Source organism: Kogia breviceps, chromosome 6 (genome assembly GCF_026419965.1).
Source record: "Kogia breviceps isolate mKogBre1 chromosome 6, mKogBre1 haplotype 1, whole genome shotgun sequence".
In the NCBI taxonomy this organism is placed as follows: domain Eukaryota; kingdom Metazoa; phylum Chordata; class Mammalia; order Artiodactyla; family Physeteridae; genus Kogia; species Kogia breviceps.
In genome coordinates, this window is record NC_081315.1 from 17116048 (window position 1) to 17137476 (window position 21429).

The following is a 21429-nucleotide window of genomic DNA, read 5'->3' on the forward strand; positions in this document are numbered from 1 at the left end:
CATCCTAACCAGCTCTTGTTATTGGTTTGTCTTTTTTATTATAGCCACCTTGATACGTTTGAAGGTGTATGTCATTGTGGTTTTGATTTGAATTTCCCTCACAATTAACGATGTCATCACAAATAGCTAATGTGTATTTTCTTTGGAGAAATGTCTATTCAAATCCTTTGCCCACCTTTAAATTGGGCTTGTCTTCTTTTATTGTTGAGTTGTTCTTCATATGTTCTATATACAGGATCCTTAACAGATGTACTGATGTGCAAATATTTTCTCCCATTTTGTGGGTTGTCTTTTCACTTTCTTGATAGTATCATTTTCAGCACAGGAGTTTGTCATTTTGAAGAAGCCCAATTTATCCACCCTTCCTTTGGTTGCTTGTGCTTTTGGTATCATAGCTAAGAAAACACTGCCTAATTTAAGGTCACAAAGACTTACACCTATACTTTCTTCTAAAATTTTTATAGCTTTACCTTTTACATTTAGGTCTTTGATCTGTTTTGAGTTAATTTTTATTTTTATTTTTTGGCCAAACCATGCAGCTAGCAGGATCTTAGCCACCCCGCACCAGGGACTCCTGCGTGGAGGACACAGGCCTCCTGCGGTGGAAGCGCAGAGTCCTCATCACTGGACCGCCAGGGAATTTTGAGTTCATTTTTATATGTGATGTGAGTTAGGGATCCAAATACAATCTTTTGCATATAGATATCCAGTTGGTCCAGCACCGTTTGTTGAAAAGACTATTCTTTCTCCATCGAATGGTCTTGGTTTCCTGGTCAAAAGATCAGCCGACCATAGATATAGAGGCTTTTTTGAACTTTCAATTCCATTCCACTAATCTGTAGGTCCAACCTTATGCCAGTACACTCTATCTTGATCACGGTAGCTTTGTAGTGAGTTTTGAATTGGGAAGTGTGGATTCTCCAACTTTCTGCCTTTTAAAGTTTGTTTTGCTATTCTGGGTCCCTTGAATTTCCATATGAATTGTAGGATCAGCTTGTCCATTTTTGCAAAAAAGGCAGTTGTAATTTTGGTAGGGGTTGCACTGAATCTGTAGATCAATTTCGGGAGTACTGTCACCTTAACAATATTAAGTCTTCCAATCCGTGAATGCGAATGGCTTTCCATTTATTTAGGTCTTCTTTAACTTCTTTCAACCACGGCGCCTCAATCTGTGACCCTCTAAGTTAAAGGTATCACATCACCGTAAGATGCAAAGCCTAGCTCTTGGGACCTCCCAGGAGGAAAAGTAGGTGCTCCCTTCCCTCACTAGCATGTTGGCAAGGTGGCCCAGAGAGAGAAAGGAGCAGAGCGTATCTGTGAAACTCCAAAAAAGCCTTAGCCTTGCCACTGGGCAAGGCTCTACATCTGACCATTCCTGTCTGACCAGCTGTCACAATGCCGCATTACTGAGCCCATGGCAATGTTGGAATGCCAGCAGGCAAATACTGACCCAATCAATTTCTCTTTTCTTTTTTTTTTTTTTTTTTTTGCTGTACGCGGGCCTCTCACTGTCGTGGCCTCTCCCGTTGGGGAGCACAGGCTCCGGACGCGCAGGCTCAGTGGCCATGGCTCACGGGCCCAGCTGCTCCGCGGCACGTGGGATCTTCCCAGACCGGGGCACGAACCCATGTCCCCTGCCTTGGCAGGCGGACTCTCAACCACTGCGCCACCAGGGAAGCCCTCTCTTTTCTTGAAAAGGGGAAAAAAAAAAAAGGTTTCCTAAAGTCTTTCAGGACAGTAGCATCTAAAATCAGAGCTTTAATAAAATACAAACCAAATATAGTTGAGGTCTGTTCCCCAGCCCTCCAATGTGTCTTAAACACTGTGAAATGATGGTGAATAAGCAAAGCTCCTGTCCTGGTGAGCGCTCTCCCAGGGCATCACTTCCCTGAGACATCCATCTTACCTGTAGCAATGCAATGCCTATGAAAATACCAGCCACGATGGTTAAGTTGTCCTGCAACCACTTCTCAAACTGGGGCACACAGCCTTTCGTGTAGATTACAATCTGCTGATCGACTTCCTTCAGAAGGGAAGAGGAGAGCACAGCATCACTAAGCAAGTTCATAAGCTCCTCCAACACCCTTCGTGCTAAGCGACAAGATGAGTTTCCACTTACTGGTTTTTGCCTGGCATCATAGCCACACTGAGTGTTGATGACATCTTCCTGGTGGAGAAAAGGAACAGAAGAGTGAAATTCACTCTTGTCAGAGAGAATAGCCCACCTAGGAGTCAGCAGAAGACCCCTGTTAAGTGCTGGTCATAAAATGTTTATTTGGGCTCACAGACGTCCCAGGCACCATGTTAAACACCTTTACACATAATTCCACGGAATGATTATAACAATCCTCAGAAGTAGCTATTAACTATCCCTTCCTTTCCGAATGAGGAAAACTGAGACTCAGGAAATATCAGAAAGACTAGTAATTCCATTATGTGGAAGGCTCTAGATTCAAAGTTGATAATCTCAAGAAACTTACGGGTTTAGGAAACTGGAGACAGATAAAAACCACAGTTAAAGGTTTCTTATAATTACTTTCATAATGACTATCTTCATTTATGATCTTTTGGGGGGGAATTCTACTTTGAATCTACATACTTACATGTGATTTAAATGATTTTGCAATGAGAATGAATTATTTTGATAATTAAAAACGATACCCTGACCACACAGCACATGGACAGATGCCCTGAAACCTTATAGGCCTGATGAGAAACGTGGGTTCCGCTGCTTTAGGTCTGTTTATGTTTCCCCTCTGGAGGGTATGGGGTGGATTTTATTAGCTTAGCAATTATGGAATGAGATATCTCTACCCAGAGGATCTGTCAAATGAGAGGGGGGCACAACACCTGAGAATCTTCAGAATTCTTCTGATGGAACGGTAACTCAGGGCAGGGCTGGAGACGGAGAGAGCAGGGCTTGCATCTACTGCCTGGGTGGGCGCCCTGGGCTCTGTGCTGGGCGCTCTCTTGCCTCCCAGTCTCCTCAGAGGAAAGGAGAAGTGAGCTAAAAGGCTGGTGTTGCCTCCGAGGGCTCAGAGCAGGGCAGTACAGTCCTCACCGACTCTGTCTCCTCCAGACCACCTCTGACAGGCAGCCTACGAGAAGCTGTGCTTTGCTACCTCAGACCACTGTCCCCTCTTCTTTTTTTTTTTTTTCATTTTTGAAATCGAAGTGTAGTAGATTTGCAATATTATATTAGCTTCAGGGGTCCAGCATAATGATTCAGTATCCTTACAGACGAACCACACCCCCTTTTAAAGAGCCCTGCACCCCCCCTACCTTGCAGGGGAAAATCGGCCATGAACTCATCAGCGCCTACTCGGCTCTGCTCCTTGTGGGGAAGGGCGGGTCTGGGAGAGGACACCTGGTGACTGACCAGCCAGAGAGAGACTGAAGAGGGTGGAAGGGCCGAGGGCACCTTCCCTCTCACATTGATTGTTCTAACCCTCAATTCTGGCTTTTAACTTACAGCAGGGGTGCTGCATTTTAAGCTGTTCTATATACCAGGCACATGATTTGACTCAAAATACAATCAAACAGGTGGTAAAGAGGGTGGCTTGTGAACAGGTTTTATGGGTTTTTTTTTTTTTTTTTTTAAAAAGAATGACTGTAGTCATTCTGGCCCAGAGTCTGGGCAGCTGCAGTCCTCCTGCAAGTGGTCTCGTCCTATCTTGTCTCAAACTCTTCTGCTATTCCTAGTATTCCTTCGGAGCTAAGTCAGCAAGAAAAGGGTTGCTAACCCCAAGCTATGCAGAGAGCTTCCATACAAGCCCATCCTTCTCGCAAAGAAGGAATCCCAGGCAGTACAGGCCTGAGTCTAAGCTCAGCTCCATCGCCTGCCAGCAGTGTGAGCCTGGGAAAGTTACTTAAACGCCACGGGCCTTGATTTCACCTGAAAAGGGAAGATAATGGTGGTATCTGCCAGTAGGGACGCTCCAAACTTAAGCCAACACACAAAAAGGCTTAGAACAGGAACCAGCACATACCGCTACATTAATGTCAGGGACGGTTCCTCCTACTGGGAAGATGTGAGCACTAACCCCCCTAGAGGAGCTACAGTTAGGAATAAGAGGGTAAGAAGAGGTTTCCAGAAACCACCACGCACGCTCTGGGCGTGCTGCGCGGAGCCGGCCAGCGGGTTGCCGGCAGCCACTCACCGCGGGGTCTTTAGTACAGCAGGAGAAGGGCACTCCACATCGCTCTCGACTTGCATTGGAATCTGTGCAATTGAAGTAAATATTTAGGTTCCAATCATCAGCTCCAAAAGCCCCACAGCACTGCCACTAGAGCAAACAGGAGAGAATTAGAACATCTCGACTTGGAGGCGACCAGGCGCCTACACGTGCACCCGCCAGGACGACCCACGCCCAGCTTCTGCCAGCTCTAACGCTTCTATCTCAGAATTTATTTTTAAACCAACTGAACCTAAACGGCCCCTGTAAAAGCTTCCAAGGTGAGGCTGAAGGTGTGTGAGGATGTGTTGGCGTGAGACTCAGGAAACAGTTGATGAGACCGTGGTGTTGGGTGGAAGGCGGGCAGAGCAGGAGTGGTACAGCAGGGCCCAGCTGGAGGTAAGCAAGACAGAAGACGGTGGTAGCGTCTGAAGGAGGCAGCTGGGGTTGTGGGGAGGAGATCTAGAAGCTTACTCTTTTTAAAATTTCCATCTCTACAGCTGAACGGTTTTTTTTTTTTTTTTTTTTTGGTGGTACGCAGGCCTCTCACTGTTGCAGCCTCTCCCGTTGCGGAGCACAGGCTCCGGACTCACAGGCTCAGCAGCCTTGGCTCACGGGCCCAGCCGCTCCGCGGCACCTGGGATCTTCCCGGACCGGGGCACGAACCCGCGTCCCCTGCATTGGCAGGCGGACTCTCAACCATTGCGCCACCAGGGAAGCCCAGAACGGTTTTTTAAAAAATCCATTTTATTGAGGTGTAACTGACATCCAATAAACTGCACATATTTAAAGTGTACAATTTTGTAAGTTTTGACACACTTGTACATCGTAAAACCATCACCACAAGCAAGACAGGGAACATACTCATTTCCTCCCCCCAAGTCTTAGGGGCTTACTTTTCATTCTATATCTGTTTCTACTCTAAATTTTTATAAACAAGAGCATGTATTTACCTTTACAACCTAAAAGAAATTCAATCTAATTAAAATATAATCAAGCAAGCTGTTAAATTCAGTGGGTCTCAAACGAGGCCTGAGTCAAGGGCGGCCCCATCGTAAGCCCCGCTTCGACACTTCCCATGCTGGACTAGCCCTGCTTCTCCAAGTTAAATAAACATCAAGCCTTGACCATTTTAAGGGTTTCAAGACCAATAGCTACTTCAAAGTATTAAAGGCCACGAGAGAAAAGTGAAATCACATGAAATAACAGAATCTCCATATAAAGCAGACAGCGTCTCAAGAGAACACGTATCCGCATGTCCTTCCAAATCATCGAGTCCTCCGAGGGCTTGGGCTGTGCAGCTCCGGTCTGCCTACGATGCCCCATCAGATTTGTCACGCAAACTAGTCAGCAATAATACCTGGCAAGGTGTGAGCCTGCGTCCATTATGACCCAACAAAACAGCGAAGCCTGCTGAGGAGATGAAACGGGGCTTAATTTCACACCTGAGGGACAGGTGAGGGACAGCAGGCTCCAGGACAAAGGCAACACAACTCAGCTCACTTCCGAGCACCTAAGGAGGGCAGGGGGCCTCCCTCCCGGCGAGCGCCGAGGCAGCCCTCTCCTCCCTTTATCAAAGGGACCCCAGCTCACTCTGGAAAACTGTCCAACCAAGAGACAGCCGCCGCTCCGCTGAGTTTCTGCCTGCCCTCCAGCTCTGCCGTGTACGTGAACATCACGGACACAGCTCTCCAGGTCTGCTCACCTTATCCAGCTTCTCAGTGCACGCAAATAGAGGCCTGTCAGTTTGTAGGACAATAACACCTGAAGCCCGATGTAAAACCATGTACACCTTAGGCGAGTGTCCTGATATCCCCACGAGTTAAGTAGCTGCTCCTATTTCTCCCAGTTTACTCTTGGGGAAATCGCTCAAGGTCCTATTAGCCCAAGGTCGCTTGGCTAATCAGATTCTGGCACTAGCTGTGTCTTCCGAACCCCTGTTGATGCCATTCTGCGTTGTGAGTGGAACAGGGCATCCGCTACTTGGTGTGCATCGCAGAGGCTGTCACGTCGTAATGTTGAGAAACCTGAGGGGCGTGGCTCTATTCCACAGGTTCTTCACTTGTGAGAAGCCACCGAGGCTTGACTTTCAGTTTTAGCTGCAGGTGCTATAATAATATCTGGATAGGTGCAATTCTAGGGACTTTGTGGATAAACATTCTACTGACTAAGTATAATATTATGAGCTATGAAGTGTGGAGAATGATCAAAAAGGGGGCCAAGAACAGGACCCCCGTCTAACACCAAAGAACAGGGTTGAACCTCTAGCAAAACAATAGTCTTCAAATGTGGATAGGAAAGGGCACCTCTGACTCTAACCTTTTTGCCTAAGAGTTTTCTTCCTTGTTCTTAGTAGAAATTGAGGTTAAGTGAAAATAAGACGCTTCCCATTAGGGTACATATCGTGTATGCCCTGGGACAAGTCAGCAAATAATAAATACACAAGCAAACAGACAAAAACCCATGCAGAAAAGTCAGAGGTAGGTTCCAGCTGGCAGAGGCAGAAGCCAGGAGGACCTTTCATTGGGGTCATCCTTCCGAGAAGGCTTTCAACTTGAAAATAATCCAAATTTAAACTTACATATTCCTGGGTGAAGTCTATGAGGTTTTGCAAATCAATATCATCCCTGTACGCTCTGATGTTGTTGTTTATAAAGAAATACAGCTGGTCTTTGATCCAGTCTTTGAAAACAAATGCCAGAACCCCGGCAGTGAGCTCCAGGAAGAAAATAATTCCCAGGAATACAGAAAACTAAAACAAAAGACACATACACAGAGGACAGTTATAAGGGCAATTTTGATCCTATATAGTCAAATGCTTCCTTCTAAAAAGGTTTATAATACCATTGGGGTTGTTACTCATGTCCAAAGCAGATAACCTTCAGTTTCTTAAGATTCATTAATAGAATATTATACTCCAAGAAAGGATTTTTTTAAAAGCACTTCCTAATCACATTTTAGGGGCTCCGGTGTTCCATTTGGTAATTAACCAACAAAGCCCATAAGCAGACACGGATAATAGGAATTCCTCACTAGACCCGCATTAAGGCCTAATGAGTTTCTCCTGATTAATGCATTCGTCAGACGCTTGACCAACGACCTGCTCCCACCTCTAGTAAGCTTTTGTCACGTTGAAAGAGAAATTAGCCCAGATTTTAAGATCGCCTGTCATTTGTTACTGTGGCCTTGATTCTGTATGCAATATAGTCCTTTTCCGGATTCAGATCCTGTGGTAATTCCCCTTTGCACCTGCTACACGGGGTAAAACAGGAGATGGGTTCATTTGAGGTGAAGAGGTCAAAGAGGAACTGGGTGGGCAGGAGGGGGCAGCTGCGACATGAAAATCATTTCCCATGATGAAAACAAAATGAAACCACTGGCTTGAGGGCTTTCTTGGGACAGCAAGCGGTGCCAGCTTTCCTTTGTGAAGCACCAGGCTCAGAATACTTTAAATAACATCAACACACAGCCAGAGGAAGACTTCCGGTTGATGCAGACAACAGGGATTTAAAAGGAGGGCTGGAGACCATGGGTTACAAGATAATTGCCCATAAATCTGGAGGAATTTCCCTTTCACCTAGAAGACCCAGAAGTGTCTCATCTTAGTCATATCAACGTCCCGTTCACGCCCAGGGTTCTTTCCACTTCCTCCCACGCCCGTGTTCTAACCCCTTGCAAACTATTTTGCTCAAGCCCTTTACGAGAAATGAGGCTGTGAAGGACCAGAGGGTAAACGGCAGGCAAACTGCTGTGGGAAAGCAGCAGAAAGGGTGGCACTGGGGCCACCTGCTGAGCCCAGCTCCCGACGGCTCCTGCCACCCTTGCCAGCCAGGCTGGGGAGGGAGACGGGCTACGGTCTGCTGTGCCTACGTTCAGCCAGCAGACAGCAAGCAGCCTACCAAGAGGAAAATATATGGGCGACGGGTGCAAAGGAAGCTACAGCTACTTACGAAAATAAGAGACAAAACAGGTTTGTTCACTCAGCAAACGCCTACTGAATGGCCCACAAGAGATCAGGCTCGGGCCTAGGTGGGCTCTGCAGAGGCAAGGGTAAGGAGGACCACAGCTGTGCCTCCAAAGAGCCCAGTCTTCTGTGAGGGTAGGAAAGGACCGTGGGGTCAGGTCTTTCCACATTAGATGTCAGTGTATCTGGCAGTGTTTATCCAGGGTGCCAAGTGCCATTCTGGAAGGATAGGCATGAGGGCAGGGGAGGAAGGAAGAAAGAAGGGCCTGCCAATGTCTAGGACCCCAAGGTCTAGGTCCCAATTCTAGATGTTCCGGCTCAGCCCCTCAGGTTCCATGGAGCTCCTGGGTCATCTGCCCTTGATGAGTTCACTTTAGAACTAGAATCTAAACAGTTCTTAACCATCACCCGTAGTACCCATCATTTCAAAGTGAGCTTTCCTCAATCTAGAAAAAAGGAAAGAGAAAAAAATCCTATCACTTTCACACAATGCCTGACCCCACCGCAGAAAACGACTCCCTCCTTTATCAGGTACTACTCTACACGTGTAAATATGACAGTTACCACACTATAGAAATGAGAGAATCACAGCTAGTTCACAGGCGCGCACACACAAAAGAGCAAAACAGAGGTCATGCAAAGGTTCTAAGTAGATTTTTGTTCTCACCTCTATCAAGGTGAGGCCCAGTCACCCTGGTAAGTTTTCTTATAATGTTACATAATATATGCATCAGAAACGGAGTCCAAATTAAATTCGTATCCAATATTTGGCAGAAATCAGCATCCTTCGGGTCCTCTGAGCTAACTTCCCCCATTTCTAAAGGTGCAGAGACTGACTCACAGGCTTCATCCAAGGGCCTCAGGCAGTCAGGAAGCTCCATTTTCTCAGCTCCTGGATTTTGCCCTCAGCAGTGCTCTCAGCCTCATGACATCCGATGTTTGAAGCTGTCTGGAGCCATGGTGACATTTACGTCCTACTTCTTTCATAGCTCCTGTTCAAAGCACATTCTAGGCCAGTTCTGACTGTCTGTACTAAATGGAGAGAGAGGGCATTTAAAATATTCTCCAAGACTTCCAAAAGCCAAGAAAGAACGCAGTTCCCTTCATTTCCCGTGTGGGACTTTATAAATTGAGATGCCAACCTAGAGAGATGTACGTATTTCTGCCTGTTCCGTTAACTCTGGTATCTTCAGCTACGAAAATCATCGACTATATTCAACAGGCGACCCTTCATAAACTAAACTGTATGCAAGTAAGTCACGTTCAAGGGGAGCAAGGGGACTAACACCGATAAAATAGTGGCCAGTAGTAAGTATATCCGTGGCCCAGTGAGGCTACAGAAAAGCTGAGAGTGAGCTGAGCTCAAGCATTTAGAAGTATCTCACACCAAGAAGACTGGCAAGTTGGTAGGTCACAATCAGGGACAAAGCTCTCCTGAGGGCGCCAGAGGTCAAGACTAGGTGAGGAATGAAGGAACTGGGTGCGTGCGTGCGTGCGTGACGAACGGAGTCTTGGAAAACTATTCCCAACACAGACCTGTGTACAGAGAACAGAGGGCGAACTGCTCATTAAACTGTACACAGGACCGAGCATCCCTGGGTTTTCCCCTGTTAGCATGAGTCATATGAACTTTCAGAAGAGCCTCCAGCACCTTGTCTGAGGCAGAGCCGCCCCAATGCAAAATGAGCCAGCCCAGGGGGGCAGCGAGGGGGCAGCGAGGCTGCTCTTCTTAGGGCAATTCAAGAAAAGATGCCAGAGGAGAGGTGGCAGAAGTGCGGGGGAGGGGAATCACATAGGGCACGGCCGCTAGGACTAGTTCTGGTCAATGCTCTCGTCTTAAACGAAAACGCCAATGCCGTTAGGTGATGATGTGTCAGCCGAGGTAGAGAATGACCCTAGGAACAGGGGATGTAACGCCAAGGCTGTTCTTCCGAAGTCCCAGCATCTTCCCTCACCCCAGGACGGTGGGGTTTTGAAAAATCCTTTTTCTGTTCCTGGGGAGGGAAGCGGATGCCGTACACTGGGCTGTGAGACAGAGGCTCACCAGAGTGCCAAGCTCGAGGCAGACGGGTACACGCAGCTGCAGCTGACCACTGGCTACACCCACCAAACTGCTTTCAAAACACACACAAGTAAACACACGCCATTTTGATCTCCTGAGGAAGGAACCTCCAAAGGAAAAAGGCTTTTACTTTTCATTCTCGACTTTTAATGCTTATCTACCCCCTGGTTAAACTCCTCCTCCAAAAATATTCATGCTAACAATGATCGCACCGAATGCCCCGCAAGGGATCTAAAAATGATGCTGGTCACACAAAGGAGGCCTTTGCGCTGGCAGAGAACACGGGAGATACGCATTTCCTGTTTCTCTTTGTTCACCAGAACCTACTGCTTAACAGATTTAATCTGGACGTGTCACAGACACTGTGCTTAGGTCTGGTTTCTCTAAACCAACTACCTAGACAGCTTTCTCTTGACTATGTGCTTAAAAGAGGGGGCAAAAAAATCATTCAAAAGCAGAAAACTAGGTTCCTAGAGAGACCTACCTTAGTCCTAAAGCGATTTTAGGGATTGGAATGCAAACTCATGATATCCATGTACAAAACCTCCCTGATGGCATGGGGAGAGGCTGGTGCTGGTATTATTAAGGAGGCAGGGGCAGAGGAGGATGGAGAGTGGGTATCTAGAGAGCCCTCCTAAAAGAAAGCATTACCCAGGCCACATCCTTGCCAGTGCCTTTGGTACGGCTCACTCTTGCTGGTAGACAGGGTGTCCTTTTGATGTGGGATGAGAGTTTGGCTCTCAACCTGAGAGCAGAGTGCGGTACTTACAAACTTGAGAAGGAAAGTGTTTTCCCGTAGAGCTCCAATGCACCCAGCAAATCCCAGAATGAACATCACTCCTCCTACCACGAGGAAGAGCCAAACTGGGTCAAAGCCGCCAAGATCGGTGATGGAAGAGATGTTGGACAGAACTCCCTGGAAGCGGAAAAGAACACACAACAGGGTGCCAGGAGGCGGGGTCAGTTTTCTATCATGAAAAGATGACTGCCACTGTCTTTCCCCACCCCACCCCAAGAAAAACTTGAGAGGTATCTTGACTGTCCCATCACATCAAGAAACACTGCAAGAAGGAGAGGGGAGGGGAGGGGAGGGGAGGGGAGGGGAGGTGGGGTGAGGAGAGAGGGAGAGGGAGAGGGAGAGGGAGAGGGAGAGAAAGGAAAAGAAAGAAAGAAAGAAAGAAAGAAAGAAAGAAAGAAAGAAAGAAAGAAAGAAAGAAAGAAAGAAAGAAAGAAAGAAAGAAAGAAAGAAAGAAAGAAAGAAAGAAAGAAAGAAAGAAGGAAAGAAAGAGAAAGAGGAAGGAAAGAAGGAAGGAAAGAAGAGAAAGAAAGAAAGAAAGAAAGAAAGAAAAAGAAAGAAAGAAAGAAAGAAAGAAAGAAAGAAAGAAAGAAAGAAAGAGGAAGGAAGAAAAAGAAAGAAAAGGAAAAGAAAAAGAGGAAGGAAGGAAGGAAAGAAAGAAAAAGAAAAGAAAGAGAAAGAAAGAGGAAGGAAAGAAGGAAGGAAGAGAAAGAAAGAAAGAAAGAAAGAAAGAAAGAAAGAAAGAAAGAAAGAAAGAAAGAAAAAGAGAAAGAAAGAAAAAGAAAGAAAGAAAGAGAAAGAAAGAGGAAGGAAGGAAGAAAAAGAAAGAAAGAAAGAGAAAGAAAGAGGAAGGAAGGAAGAAAGAAAAGAAAGAAAGGAAGAAAGGAAGATAGGTAGGTAGGTATGTATGTAGATAAAACAAAAGAAAAGAAAAACTACTTTCCAAGGTCTAGATGGGATCATATTTTTTGGTAAAACTACATAAAGCAAAGACATGACCCCTAGAAACCGACACCAGACCCTGTATGGAGAAGACGTGGGTGTTACTTTGCTTTCTATGTCTCCCAATATAAGTGGTCTCAGTGAAAAACAGATGTGTAAGAAAGACACCTCTCAACACCCAAGAGGTGTCATCCTTACATCCCCAGGGCGTGCAGATGCCAGACAAGGGCCACCTTCAAACCACTGGCACTTCTCAGGAAACAGGGTAGAGCTGAAATCTTAAAGCTAATAGGGCAGCCAGTCCCAGCCACAAGCCCCTAAAAGTTTTCCAGGGAAAAACTCACCTCAGGTCCACCCTTGAGCTCCCTGGGAGAACCTGTCAGGCCCAGATCCCCAAAGCCCACCTGGGTGGTTTGTGCTGATGGCTGTGCCACACTGAGTTATGAGGGTGTTTCCTGACCCTCATTTAAATGACTTATAAATCAAAGGTTACTCCCTGGCTTGCAACCCGTCTGTTCTCCTGCCAAAAGAACCCAGAGTAATTTCATTGCTCCACAAACAATGCCACTTCTTTACTGAAATTTCTTCTCTCTTAAGTGTGATACCACATCAAATACCACCCAGAACCTAAGTTAGAAATTTTATGAGATTTTTTCCTCTACGATGGAAGGTATATATTTACTATTCATTCTTACAGAGGCCAGCTACTGCTTTTTTGAAACTGTGGAGGTATGTGAGTCTTAAATACCCGACATCATCAGTATTTTATTTTCTTATCTTATTAAATTTGGTTTGAGCTCTCAAAATACCCCCAGAGTACCACGGTATAGTTTGCTGTAAAGTCTTAATATTAAACAATTTGTTTTCAAAGCATTCCCAACAACGTGGAAAAACAGGAATACTCATCTCATTTTATCCTTGAGGAAAATGGATCCCAGAGAAGTTTGGTGATTTGCTGAAGGTCACACAGCTATTGATGTTTTAGAATCAGAACAGAATGTCTACTTCAATAATCTTTCTCTACCAAGTGGAAGCTATGTACTTGCTTCCCAGCACTTTTCAGTCAGCACTAATCAACACCTGAGTTTAGGGTTTCTATGTTTTAACCCATTTTAAGGTTGGAGGAACACTGAACAAGAGAATTTTGTTTATAAGGTTTCTGTTTCTTGCGGGGGCGGGCGCGGGGTGGGCAGGAATCACTTTAAGGGCATTATTATTATTATGGATACTCTTATTATTAGGATACTAATAATAGAACACGTATGAGGCACAAAGGACTCCTAAAATGCACAACTTTAACCTTATGAAAAAGGCCAGGGTTTAAATAAAGTCAGAGATGAAGGGCTGAGAGATTATTAAACGCTTAGGAATGTAGGGTGTATTCACTAATGTCTGGGGTGACGTCATACGAGGCAGCCACACCCTTCGTGAAGCTGCACAGATCAATGGTTTGATCCAACCTTGTGTTTCTTAGATTTCCAAGCTCTGAACTATGAATACTCCGGGGGGGGGGGGGGAGGAAAACCCAGAAATACTGTAACCAATTCTCCACCTACCCAAATGATGCTGAGAAAAAAAAAAATTGCCAGAAGTCAAACAAAATCTAAGCAACAGTGGTGAGGGTCCAGAATTGGAAGGAAATCAACTTCTCCCCTCAGAATGACTTTAAACATAGGTGGTAATATTTAAGGTCTTCATGTTTTGGACCTGCTCAGCCAGGGGAGGAGAGGACTTTAAGAGGGTATGTGATAACATTCTTAAACTTTAAAAAGTCAACAGAATTATGGAAGAAGAAGTAGACTAAATTTACTTGGCACCAAAAAGAGGCCGCAGAGCTGGAAGGGACAGGAGGAGATGTCAGTTGCAGCATAAAGAGGCCTTTCCAATAGCAGCAGGTCTCCAGCAATGGGGCAGAGAGGTGGCCTTAGAAACATGGGTTCCCCTGGCGGGAGCCGAAGCCATAAACCTCCCTCAGCAGTGCTCCAGGAGGGATTCTCAAAGAGGAGGGGAATCTGGCACCTACTGTCCTGTAGGCTCCTTCCAGTTTTAAGACCATTCTAGAATTTCATCCATTTTTAATGGGCTCTTTATTTGTGATTCACACCAAAGTCTGAGCAAAAATCAGATTGTTCCCAAACACTCTTCCATGATCCACGGCTGTACACGAAGAGCTCCATGGATAACAGGACAGTTATCCGAGGAATTCAGCAAAACAAGCAAAGCAACGCACACCTGTGCCTGAAATACCGAGAACCTCCCTCCCCAAAAGGCAAAACAAGTATGGTCTCAACTGTCAGCAGGTTCCTGGAGCACTGTCCTCTCCGGGTTGAATTCGGAGGATGAGAATTTGGCTTCTCAAACTCATTTTCATACTTGTAGCCTCCCCAGCCTGCAGGGGCAATTTTAATTGAGAGGCCTTCAACTGTTTCCATGGAAACAACAATCATTTGGGGGCTGAGCTGGACTGCAGATTCTACTCATTTAATCCCACATTCTGGCAAGAAACAGGGCTGGAGACAGATACCGAGAGCTTGTAGGAAATAATATTCTGCAGAGGACTTTAGAAAAGACAACCAAAAACTTTATTTTTAACGGATTCCAGGGAGCTATCAGTCGGAAACTAACTCGAGTCTTAAAACACAGAGTATGGCAGTCAAGGCCCAGTTTTCTTTTCCTGAGGATTAGGATGGCTAGCCTGGATGGGGCGGGGAAAAAAGACTCACTCTTTCACCTGGGCAACGTCTGCAAATACTCACTGAAAAGCAGTCTTACTGTTTCTAACGACACAGAGAAACCAAAGAGGAGCCGAACATAATCCTGGAGGCAATGACGGGGGCCTACAAAAATGACAGGCGGCTGACAGTTCAGCCTTCTGTTGTCTCAAAGACCGGGTCTTTCGCTGGCCTTTTTAACTGTGTTAAGCTCAATCTGACAAATGAGTAAGAAGCGCTAGGACATGCCAGCTGAAGAATAATTATAATTAAAGCTTGTAGTTGACAAGAAGCCAGAAGAAAAAAAAAAAAAAAATCCAAGATTACAGTTAAGTCTGCCAAGTGATTTAAAATAGACGTTCAAGGCTTCCCTGGTGGCGCAGTGGTTGAGAGTCCGCCTGCCGGTGCAGGGGACGCGGGTTCGTGCCCCGGTCCGGGAAGATCCCACGTGCCGCGGAGCGGCTGGGCCCGTGAGCCGTGGCCGCTGAGCTTGTGCGTCCGGAGCCTGCGCTCTGCAGCGGGAGAGGCCACAGCAGTGAGAGGCCCGCGTACCACCAAAAAAATAAAAAAATTTAAAAAATAAAAAAAATAGACGTTCAGATTCGTGGTAGATCTTCAGGAATATGCAAGCACAGCAGCAGCAGACACCTTGTCTTCTGGGCACCTGTGGGCACTACCCTCTCCTTCAGGGAACAGCACCTCCCTCTTCTTGTAAGGATTCCTTCTCCCCCAAACCCACTCCACGACCTCCTCAGAGCTGCCGGTTCTCACATGTCGTCCCCCCCCCACCCCACCCCCCCCCGGCGCCGGGAGGAGTCGGAAAGCCTGAAATTCCCTGCCTCAGACACCAGAATTTGGAGTAAGCGTCTGTCTCTAGTGGCCGAAGCTGTAAAAGGCCCGACTCTGGAGCCACGTGCCGTGTGTTTTTCACCTTGTGGAGAAGGTCAGTCTGTAGCGAGAAACAAAGAACAAGGGTAGGGAAAGAAAATCCTGAGGGTATCATAAACCCTGGCCTGACCATGATTTCTGTGAGTCACTCAGCATCCTTAGACCCCCTGATCGCATAAAGGGGCTGTATCTGGATCTGAATTTGCACCTGAGGAGTCCCACACGACACGACGGCTTCGAATAAACCATGCTTTAGTGTTGCATGTATGTGCGTGCGAGCACACACACACGAGCAAGACTAAAGTTCACAATCTACACTGGAAAAAAAGTATTGGGTCGGGGGCGGGAAGCAGGCAGGGCAGGGTGGGGAGGGTAGAGGGAAGTGCTGGATTTAATGATACCTTGACTCAGATAGCTGATATTTCCAGTCAACACAGCAACTGAGCCAGTGCAGAGAATCTCCTTTACAGTCGACTCACTATCAATTCAGCATCGTTAATGAAACAATCAGTTCTGGAAGGAACTTTTAGGTTTTGCCTGTGTCACCGACAATACGTACACGATTTCAGCTCCAGTTCTCCACGTTGACTTGAATGGTCGGTCCTTGGGTTTAAATAACAACTTTTTAGAACTCAATCTTATTGAAAAGAAGTAAACCAATATGAAACGTTATCTGGCTACTCTCCTTTGTACCCAGAGCTGCTGCTGATGTGAGAAGAGCACACAGAGAGCGCGAATTTGCACCCCAGTAATAATTCCTCCTCCTCCTGCCTGGGTCCTGCAGCAAAGCCCTGGGAGTTAAAGACGTCAAGGGTACTGGCCTTGTGCGTAAGGTCAGAAAATAGCATCCTATGAAGCTGAATCTAAGCGGAATAAGGATAAACGGATGAGGAGCGGAACAGTTGTCCACATGTACTTACTCCTTTAGCCATTTGTTATGGTTGACGTGAAGGTGGAATTCTGAACAGGAGCAGCCAAGACAGAAAAGGAATGAGTCAGAATAAGAGAGAGAGCCAGAGGCCAAGATTGCAGGTCACAAGAAGAAAATATTCGAATACTACAGAGTCAAGTATATAAGGAGGATTTCTCATACACATATCCTTTGTTAATACATTAAGATTACATTAAGAAAAACGAGTATAAACGAACATCCACAAGAATTCTTCACATTCATACTGTATACACCTGTACCTATATCCTTGCGACCCTCACTCATCTCCTCCAAGTCTACAGCTGTTGCTGCAGCAGAGGCAAAAACCAAACTGACCAGAACCCAAGTGCTGCTATAAAGACAAAATGAAGAGCAGTCAATTTAAAAAGTTAAAACAAATATTTTCAGCAAAGTAGCCACTCCACAAATTGGCTGTTAGACAACTAGCTTTTGGCATATCAATCTGGAGCCTTTAAGAGATGACTGCCAAGGAAAATAGGAGATGTCCATTAACCCCTCGGTACTAGACAGTATCTCTCAGAACTTAGCAAGGAGACCACGATGTGTCTAAGGAGAAATAAGACACGTTAATGGAACACGGCTGAGGCAGTATCATCGTAACAGAAGTTTAGAAAGCCAACAAACCAAAAATGTACTGATGTGTATCTGTCACCATACAAGGGTGTCACCTCAATGATGAAATTCCAGCTACTTAGACAAGCCTGCTCTAGGGTGTGGCAGAGAGCAGGCCAGGGTCGGCCTCCTCCCGGCACAAGCCACCCTGTACTCAAGCCACCTGGCTCACCTGCAATTCCCCCTGGAATCCAGAAAGAGGGCAGCCTGGACCAGGGCCAGATGTAGGGCAGACAGACAGACGGGACATCGCAATGCAGACCACCTTGTCTTGAATCTCAGTTCCACTACCTGTCACCTGTGTGATCTTGGTGAAGCGACCAAACCTGCCTAAGCCTCCATCTCCACATCTGTGAACTGGGACCCTCCATCATAAGGATATCATGAGGATGTAGGAAGTAATCTAAGTTAAATGCAAACACTATGCTAAGTCTTTGGCACGTAACGAGAATTCAATCAAAGTTTACCAGCATCGTCATTATCATTACTACTATCCCGGACCAAGAGGAAGACGTCAGAAGCTATGGAAGCACACTGGAGGGGCTTCTAACCCAGCGGCTTTGGAGAGGAATCTATTCTGCTTTGGCACCTGCCCTGCCTGACCCGCTTCTAAGAAACCCCGTGGCCACACGGGATGATCACGTCTAAAGGAGGTGGCAGGAAGCGCCGTGCCAATCAATCTTCTTTCTTGAGAAACTGTTAGTCACCTAAAAGGCATTCAGAGTAAAGGCAGAAGGGAGAGGCCATGAGTAAGCAAAAGCCAGGCGTAGGCAGAGGCCATGGGGGTGGGGGGTGGGGTGGGAGCTGAGAGTACACAGAAGCGGTGCAGCGGAGAAAAGAGCAGTGAGAAGTCAGCCAGTGGCGGGGAGCACGCCCAGCAGTCGGCAGCCACGTGGCCGGATGCTGCACACTGAGCCAGGCCAGCGATGCCGCTGCTGCCAAGAAGCTGACTGGGCGCTCTGGGCGCTGAAGGTGCGTGGCTCCCGAATGACTTGCCAGCTACCAAACCACGTCCCACTCCCTTCGAGAGCTCATCCTTCCATGGTCCGCTGAACATGGTCAGTCTCAGTAAGGATATGACTCCACCCTCTCTCCTCATCAGCACCTCGTTCATTCAACAATCTCTGGAATTTAAGCAGCCCCCCCACCGCCACCCAGGGTTCGGCGATGAAGGACTATATTCTGAGTGTCGCTATTTCTTCTTGGAAGAGGTTTTTACACACATGCAGGAATGAAAACGCAAGCAAAACTCCAGAAGGGTTTCAAACCAATAAACCTCAGGAGTGTCTGTGGTTTTCCCCACCAGCACAGAGCAGCCTCTGTGTGCCACCTGGCAAGCTTCAGTCTCTTCTCTCTCAACTCAGCAGAGAAATGCAAAACTAGCATTAATAAGCCCCTAAGGTCTGGGACTCCTCTGCTTTGGCATATACAGGCGCATTCCTTCCAACTGCTGGATAAGAAACAGAAAGACAGGCAAATGGAATGTGCACCCAAAGCCAGGCCAGATGGACCCCTTGGAGATTTAAGAGCCTGGGCCCTGATTCACCCACCCTCCCCAAACTACTACTGGGTGAGCCTGGCAACGCTTTTGCTAGAGTAAAAGGGGGAGAAGCACGTCCCTACCTGAGAAAGAATGACAAGATAGGACATTTTCAAGAAAATGAGCTACTCAGAGAGAGTGGCCCTGGAGAGCTGGCGACGGGTTTTGAAACAATGTCCACAGGAAGTCCAAGCTGGGACAACAGGGGCAGAGGGAAACGTGCCCCTTAACAATTCATCGGAGATCCTCAAGGAATGTTACAGGGCAAAGCCACACTGCAGACCCCCAAACACCCGTGTATCTACGGAGCTCCTGCGGGATCCAGAGAGGGGACGCGGAGGACGGGAGCTCGCTGGGACACGAGCAGTTCAGGGAGATGTGAGGGCGTAGGGGCAGCATAGCTCGTGGCCTGGCGAAGAGATGTAAAGGAAGACCGGACGCGTTCAAGATGTGCGGTTTTCCATTTTTTTCTTGTCAGAAAAGGTCATCGGTGAGATTCAAGTAATCCCTTCTTGCAGATAAAAAACGGCCACGACCTGCTTTTGTGGTGAGAAAGAAAAGGAGGGGTAGTCACATCTCAGGGCTCCGTAAACTCCTGCAATCAAGCAGCCACTGCGGAGGACAGCTGCACCAAGTCCCCTTGCTGGTACCACTCTCAGGCCGGGAAACTACCATCACCACCCTGGTGGCAGTGACTGCCTCTCTGAACAAGGAAACAGCCACTTGCGAAAGTGTCGCTTTTCAGAAATCCAGCATGTTGCTAGCCACCCTCCAGATATTTCATTTGCACGTTCAGAAGATGAGAGACATACCCAGGAATATTCCGGAGTAAAAAGTTTAAACTGAAATATGTAATAGAGGCTCTGATCACGGTGGCCCTGCAACTACAGCGGAAAAAAAAAAAAAAAAAATCAGAGTCTAGCCTAGTGGCAGGTGATCACCGTATTCTAGGGCTTCAGAGACACACAACTCATCCAGTTCCTGAGCAAACAGGAACCACCTGAGAGGTGCCGGGTGCTGTGCTAGTTCATGCGTATTCAGAGAAAACGTACGGGGACATCGTCAGGAGTTAGTCTAGAGGGAAGACAAGTTAGCAGGAGCGCGCTGGGCAGAGGTATTAGCGGTGTGTGTTATGGGGGTGTAGACAGGAGGGGCAGAAGGTCAGGTCAGCAAGTACAGAGACAAAGCGGCAGGACCAGGCCCACCGAGAGGTCTACCTGCGAGTATGACAAGTGGTGAGAGGGGACAGAGGTTGGTGGAGCGGGACAGGGTTTGAATCTGAAGGCCTTTTGAGCAGAGGAGGGTCATTGGTGCATTTAGAAAGCTTACTCCTTGGGCAGCAGGGAGGTGCTAAGGAAACTCACACCTGCTACAGCTGCTAGCAGCTAAGGGGCCTCTAGGTTCCATGGTGACGCAGGAGAGAGACGCCGAACGCTGGGCCGAAAGCCACGTAAGAGCTCCCCGACTGAGCACGGACTCTGCCAGGCACGGGGCTACCTGGATCATTTCCCCCCTCACAGTAAACCTTCCAGGTACGGCTACTATCCGCCGCAGGACACAGACCCAGAGGTGGAGCAACTTGCCAGGTGACCCAGGTGAGAAAGTGGCAGAGCAGGGGCTTTGCGCGCTGCCACCCGACCCCAGAGCAGTGTTTCAAGCACGATGCTCTACTGTCTAAGAGATAGAGCATCAGGGGGCAAGGCGATTGCTGCTCCCATTGTGACATCATATACTTGTCTCTAAAATGTTAAGAAAAATATGAAACGTGATGTTAGAATGATGTCACACCTTAGACTTTACTGATGACAATCTGAAAACCGAAGTGAGTAGGAGACGACCTCCCCCTGCACACACCACACACACCCACACACCCCACATACACACCACACACACCCCACACACACCCCACACACACACCCCACATACACACACACACACAAACACCACACACACACCACACACACACACCCCACATACACACCCCCCACACACACCACACACCAATCACACACACACCACACACCAATCACACACACACACCACACACACACTCACCACACACACACACCACACACACACCACACACACCACACACACCACACACACACCACACACACACCCCACATACACACCTCACACAAACACACCACACACACACCACACACCAATCACACACACACACCACACACACCACACACACACACCACACAGACACACACCACACACACTCACCACACACACACCACACAGACACACCACACACACACACACACCCCACATACACACCTCACACACACACAAACACACCACACACACACACACCCCACATACACACCACACACACACCAATCACACACACACACACCACACACCAATCACACACACACACCAATCACACACACCACACACCAATCACACACACACACCAATCACACACACAACACACACCAATCACACACACACACCACACACACACACACCACACACACACACCACACATACACACACACCCCACATACACACCTCACACATACACCACACACACTCACCACACACACACACCACACACACCACACACACCACACACCAATCACACACACACACCACACACACACACCACACACACACACCACACACACACCACACACACTCACCACACACCACACACCAATCACACACACACACCACACACCCCCACACCACACACTCACCACACACCACACACCAATCACACACACACACACACCCCACACACACACACACCACACCCCCACACACACCACACCC

The 21429-nt window shown here is 47.3% G+C and overlaps 1 protein-coding gene across 5 annotated transcripts in view; it reads right to left on the minus strand.

The window, feature by feature from the left end:
- The window catches only part of TSPAN5 (tetraspanin 5), a 177131-nt gene that overhangs the window by 1028 nt on the left and 154674 nt on the right, over window positions 1-21429 (minus strand). For 2 of the 5 annotated variants that reach the window (XM_059066916.2, XM_067035536.1), the window contains 5 exons: window positions 10971-11117; window positions 6757-6927; window positions 4161-4286; window positions 2120-2167; window positions 1907-2023 (listed from right to left, as the gene is read on the minus strand). In XM_059066916.2, the coding sequence (XP_058922899.1) occupies window positions 1907-2023; window positions 2120-2167; window positions 4161-4286; window positions 6757-6927; window positions 10971-11117 (609 nt within the window). Of the gene's footprint in view, window positions 1-1906; window positions 2024-2119; window positions 2168-4160; window positions 4287-6756; window positions 6928-10970; window positions 11118-12283; window positions 12303-21429 lie in introns of those variants that run through there. The other 3 variants (XM_067035539.1, XM_067035538.1, XM_067035537.1) reach the window with 3 other exon arrangements.